General features: G+C 29.1%; 1 protein-coding gene across 3 annotated transcripts; it reads right to left on the bottom strand.

Annotated features, from left to right (window-relative positions):
- Positions 1 to 1131: 1131 nt before the first annotated feature.
- Positions 1132 to 5526, bottom strand: LOC105673588 (uncharacterized). 3 transcript variants are annotated; one of them, XM_012369335.2, is made up of 13 exons: positions 5297 to 5526; positions 5040 to 5182; positions 4861 to 4976; positions 4179 to 4357; positions 3980 to 4050; positions 3677 to 3777; positions 3433 to 3590; positions 2979 to 3248; positions 2680 to 2848; positions 2384 to 2594; positions 2077 to 2205; positions 1667 to 1815; positions 1132 to 1577 (listed from the first exon to the last, which is right to left on the bottom strand). In XM_012369335.2, the coding sequence occupies exons 2-13, from the start codon at positions 5180 to 5182 to the stop codon at positions 1483 to 1485; spliced, it is 1791 nt and encodes a 596-aa protein (XP_012224758.1). In that variant the 5' UTR covers positions 5297 to 5526; the 3' UTR covers positions 1132 to 1482. The 3 variants fall into 3 exon arrangements, with proteins under 3 accessions (XP_012224758.1, XP_067215811.1, XP_067215812.1); XM_067359710.1 differs by having other exon boundaries at positions 1132 to 1815; XM_067359711.1 differs by having other exon boundaries at positions 1132 to 1815; positions 2384 to 2591.
- Positions 5527 to 5879: the final 353 nt, after the last annotated feature.

Below are 5879 nucleotides of genomic sequence, written 5' to 3'. Positions count from 1 at the left end.
GACGGGAGTCGCACGTGAGTGTCTTCATTTCTGCCTTTCTCGAATTTAGGAATTCGTCATCATTTTTCACGTTTTTTTCACGTTTTTATATTCATACTTTTTATTTTTAAATAACTATTATGAATAGCTCTTGTTATTTAATTTGTATTTCCGATACTTTAACCAATGTCGCTCATAGTAACATGTGCGTTGTTTTAAATTTTGATTTTAAAGGATAAGACAATTAAAGCTAAATAAGAAAGATAAGAGCTTTAGACTTACATTCTTTCATGCTGCATTTGCATCTTTAATAAGCGAGGACGAGTCACAGAAGCTGCATCGGACCACATCTTGAAAATCCAGATCATTGAATCCTTGTATAAATAATTTTTGCTATTTATCTTACATTTCAAAATTTTTTCCGATTCTACAAGTACCTTCACACAAGATTATCCTGCAAAAAGTTGAAATAAATGAATAGCTGATCGATTAATTGCCCCTTCTCTAAAAAGCGTAAAATTAGATTAATTAAAATTAGATAAATTAAAATTTATTAGATTCAAATTTGCAACTAATTCACCAATTTTTAATAATTTTAGTCGCAAAAAGCTATCTTGCAAAACGCTTTCACTATAAAATTGTATGTACAAAACATTATATAAAAAACAAATGAATATTTGTTACTTATTAATCTGAGAAAAAATGAGAAAAAACAAGAGATCCAAATTACTGCTTCGAAACTAAGATAAAGATTTAGATAATTTTCAAATCGAAAATAAACTCAGTAAAATCAGGCTGATAAAAACTGCACAATATAATAAAATAAGTTTATTTGTTATTTTACACTTTGATTCGTAATATCGAAAGTTAATACTGCATTTAATATAAATAATAAATGCGCGAGATACAATTTTACATATTTTTAAAAAAAGATTCTTTTCAAATCTTGTTTATTCTCTTTCAGCTATTCGAATTGAATACTTTAAATGCCTATTATAAATAACGTAATACATAAATAGGTACTTGTACAAATATTTATAATTTTATGTATATACAAAACACAGAACAAAGTAGTATCTCATTTTTTTTTCTAATTTAAATATCAAAATTTCCGTAAGAAATATGAACAATTTGTAACATACTAGATATATATAATTATATCTCTAAACATTTATTTATATATTTTAAATTAAATTAAATTAAATTAATTAATAATCAATGTACGATGCGAATAGCGCGTATTTTACTCTTTTCTATGCAAAAATATTGAAATCTTTAATATAAAGATTATTGCTAACTTGCTAATCAAAAGCAACTTGTTAAAATAAATATTTATGAAAAAGAAAATCGATATAAAACTTAACATATTTCCATTAAACATTGAACATAAAAAGACCTACTATTAAGAATAATCTTAATACAAAGCTGCAATGCCGAAAGCATAAATAATTAATATTAATATTTGTATTAACAATTAATTAATACAATATAATTTTTTAATCTTTAGTTGGAATCAGAGTATACCAGACATTTGCGAATCCACAGAGGGCGAAAACAAGTCTCCTGTTGTAGAACAATCTTTCCTTGCGCATGGGCCACTGTAGTGCAAGTAATCCATTTATGAAATTTATGTCAATAAAATTGATTATTATTTTTTCGAAGACATTGCAAACGAGGAAACACTTACCCAGAAGTAAGTAGAAAGCATTAGCGGCTTCTTGTTTTGAATACTTCTTGGTTGGTATGAGCTGTTCGAATTTGATGATTTCTGTCTTTTGCGTTTTCTTCTCCACTATGGCCAAAATCTCGTCCAATGTTAATTGTACATGTTGTGAACTAATAATAAAGAAAACAATAATTTTTTATACATTAAATAGTTATCTCGTAATTGTGACAGGCTCGAGCTAACAACATGCTAAACTTTAGAAATTCAGCGAGGCTCATGAGATAAGCGGAGAAAATTTGTTTTTCTTTTCCGAACTCAAACTCTCGATGAAGAGTTGATCTTTTTTCAAATATTCATCTATGAAAATTAAAAGGTATGACTTAGAATGTTGTTACATCAAGCTATTTTTTTAAACAGAAGAAAAAATGTACGGGATAGAAGATTCCAAAATGCGGTCTTCTGTTGTCAGACATTGTGTTTCTGTTGTCACTGTTTCTGTATTCAGTAGGACAGTTTCGCGACTTGCGTCCGTTTTTTCTTGATGCTGATGAAGTTCAATGCTGAAATAATATAAGCAGATATATTGCGAAATTTAGATGTGGAAAAGATATCGAGATATTAAAAGAATTTGGAAGACATTGTGAGAAGATATTGAAAAGTTTAAAAGATATTCCGAAAAAAATTTTTTTTTTAATTAAACAATTTAGAGATTGTTGATCAATAGATCAGATTTCTTACTTGATATTGTCTTCTAAAATAGTTATATGCGGAATCGATTCTGCTAATGGTATCATTGGTGCCTCTTCAGCTTCTTGAATTATATCATTCATCGTCGTTGGTTGAATGTTTAAGGTGTTGTGAGTAGACTTGTCAGCGACAATTGAGGACTGCTCAAGCACACTTTTTGATCTTTGCATAAAAGAAGTCATAATCATTTGCTCGGGTCCTTCTTAAATTAAAAATAAAACTGTTAGTCCATTTGCAATGTTATACGTTAACATAAATATTTAACAAATGTTTGAATACGGATCTACCTTGTACAGCTTCAAGTGTAAAATCCTCGGTTTCCCTCATAAAAGGTCCAGTTATATGATTATCGAAAAGTTGTTTTAAACTGGCACCCCATCGTCTTGCAGGTTGTTCGAATAGATCCTTCACATTTGATCTGATCTGATTTGGCTTCTGTATCATATAGCGTATATCCTACAAAAAAATCGAAAGTCCTTATAAAATTCATTAAGAAATGTCGCTTGGATCTGCAGAAATATTTTAAATGGTAGTTTCTTAGATTTCAGCACTTTCAAGTTTTCTTAAATAATTTAAAAATATCTACCACACAATAAATCTTTGTATTCTGTTGCCACTTTCTAAGTACATCGCTTTTCAAAATCATTCTTTTATCGATGATAAACTTCTTTGATCTTCGTCTTCTGATTCTGTGGTCGTCTTCTTCGTTTTCCAAGCTTTCGAGTTCCATGTTCTCTGGTACTTCTATTTCTTCCGCAGGCAATGGTAAAACTGGAGCTTCACTTATAGTTAATTCAGGTGCTGTTACATTCTCCAGAGGAACAATATCTGTTGCTATGGCAGTTCCAAGGGATAACTGCAAAATAATATATAGAGAAGAAAGTTAAATAAAAATTAGAATTAAAGATTATGCAAATATAAAAAAATTACGTAATGGTCAGCCAAATAAAAAAAAACATGAACTTTTCAACAGTCTTGAGCTCTCTATTTCCAATCTATTAACTCAAAATCTGCAAAGTCAATCATAAACTAACACATACACGTCTTATTTTTTTAGGTGTCTCCACCCGTGCATGATGCGACGGTCGTTTTTGTGGAGTTAAAAGCAATCTTTCTCTTCTCTCCTCTGCGTTCACAAGCGAAACTGTGCGAAAGGGAGAGCCAATTTCCTGTGACATATGTCTCTCTCGATGAACTTCTGTTTATCAAATTAAATTTCATTTAAAAATGTGACACAACAAAGTGTATGCGTGTGTGTTGAATATATCTCATTCAAACTCTTACCTTCTGCGATTTCTGTGTCATTTATCTCTGTATGCCATGTATCATCTTGCCATGTTTTGCCATCGTTTCTCCTGTCAGAATCTCTGATCCGCATTGCTTCACTGTATATCAAACCATTAAAACATTATTTTTAATATTATAATATATGATATAAGTTAATTTTTTATAAAAGCAAAGTAAAACCAAGAGTAATAAGCGCGCAGAATGCACATGCAAAGGATATTTGATTTATACTGGTATTAGGAAGTTGTTACAGTATAAGGAAGATACGGTTTAAGGAAGTAACAGGAATTGGGAACTAACAATATCCATTCTTCCCTATCAAATCCCTCCATCTCCTTATTAGTTAATTCACCAAAATTTATGATTTCCATCTGCGTAAATAAAAAAAAACACTCAGGATCTGATATTAGGAAACGTACGAGGAAAGATGCAAGGACGGTAATATAATTTTTAATATGCGGTTATCTAATTTTTTTAGCTTAATATAAGGTCTACTTACAAACGTTTTCTCTCTCAACTTAAAATCTTCCTCTGGAAGAAGGTGCAAGTCTTTTTTATTACCCAGTTCGGCAATAAGATAGCTTTCATCTGGTAAATGCACGTCTATTATGTCGGGAATTGGAACCGCATCGGTTTCTTTTCTTGGGTAGAGTATTTTCCGAAGTTCAAAAATATCTTCTAAAAAATAATGAAATTACAAATGATAGACTAAAGTAAAAATCAGTAAAAATGTTGAAAAATTTATTGCTTATTGTAACTTTCCATTTTTAAATATCACATATCTTTGTAAGCTTCAAATTGAGATTCTATTAAAGTTTATTTAAAATTAACTGAAGCGTGTGTTTTTGTTATCTATTTGTCTTCTTGCAATTTAGTTTGCAAAAATCCTTTTTTTTTAATTGCTTATAATTTGAAAACTATCGATGCTTCGATTCACTCACTAGAGAAAGATTGACTCGAAATTGATTTAAATTATCTATAACTTGTCACAGAATTTGAGATATGGAATTATAATAATTATAATTTAAATTTAAGAGAAGAGTTTTCTATTTTAAATTATATGAAATTATAATTATAAATTAAATTTAAATAATTTAAATTTAATTATAATTTTATGTTCCATCTCGAATTACAAATTGTTTAACGGAAATAGAATAAAATAAATATTAAACCAGACTTACTCTCATATTTCATAATTTGATATTTGTAAATTTTTATTACACCGTACATCAACTGCGACACCATTCGCAAGTTCAATGTTGGAGGTTTGTTTTTTATTTCCTTCAATATCTCGTCGCTGATAAATTATTTGATAAAAAATTAGATATTGTAAAATACTTATAAAATAAAATAATATTACCATATTTCTGTGATGTTTATCTTTTGTACATGGGCAGAGCCGTAGAAATTTTTAAATAATTTTTCATTTATTGTTGCAGCGTGCCAACAAAGAGCTAGTTTACCTCCACGGTCACGCGATATCAAATCAAGTAGCTGGGACATCTGATGAACAACAGATTGCAATCGTAGAAATAGATTTATAAATAGCGGTTAAAAAATCATGACAAAAACTTTAAATAAGAATAAAAAAATTGCTGTAATGACGGTGAAAATTACCTTATTCTATACTTCTTCGAGTTATCTTATTGTCAAATAATAATTAACTGTCTAGAAGTCAATTAGAAATTTTTACGAGCGCAACAAACGCGACTACAGTCACTATGCATATAATCGCAGCCTCCTTAGTTTCTATTAACTGTTAGAATAGCTAGAATTCAAATAGCTAATAACATTGCAATCAGGTTTGCAACCCTTTAAATTAGTATTTTCTTTCAATGTTCCTTTTCTCTCTCTCTCTTTCCAATGTCTAAATATATATTATTTCTCTTTACGGCTGCGTTTCAATATTGCCAGTACTGAAAATCTAATAGTTCACGTTACGTACACTAGAGGTTTGCCATGAACTATACCATGAATTTTGCACAGATTCTATTGCATTCTGACGTCACAACTAACGGCCGGCACGTTTTAAAAATGCATTTAATTTTTAAATTGTTTATATAAATTTATAACAACTTTTTTGCACACTAATACTTTTATATTGCTTGTACACAGAACTTATAGTTTTATTTTAATTAATTTTTAAAAAATAAATCTATGTATTACAATTTTGCATTAAAAAATATTTAACTTTTTAAAT

This window comes from Linepithema humile, chromosome 7 (assembly GCF_040581485.1).
Source record: "Linepithema humile isolate Giens D197 chromosome 7, Lhum_UNIL_v1.0, whole genome shotgun sequence".
Taxonomy (NCBI): domain Eukaryota; kingdom Metazoa; phylum Arthropoda; class Insecta; order Hymenoptera; family Formicidae; genus Linepithema; species Linepithema humile.
This window is presented reverse-complemented; position numbering and strand designations above follow the sequence as displayed.

Excerpts from the sequence above, each read along its gene's own strand:
- LOC105673588 (XM_067359710.1), bottom strand. The coding sequence starts at position 5,182 with ATGTCCCAGCTACTTGATTTGATATCGCGTGACCGTGGAGGTAAACTA. Across the intron at positions 4,358-4,860 it reads TCAAATTATGAAATATGAGA|AAGATATTTTTGAACTTCGG; the intron begins GTAAGTCTGGTT and ends ATTATTTTTTAG. Across the intron at positions 3,249-3,432 it reads CACCTAAAAAAATAAGACGT|TTATCCCTTGGAACTGCCAT; the intron begins GTATGTGTTAGT and ends ATTATTTTGCAG.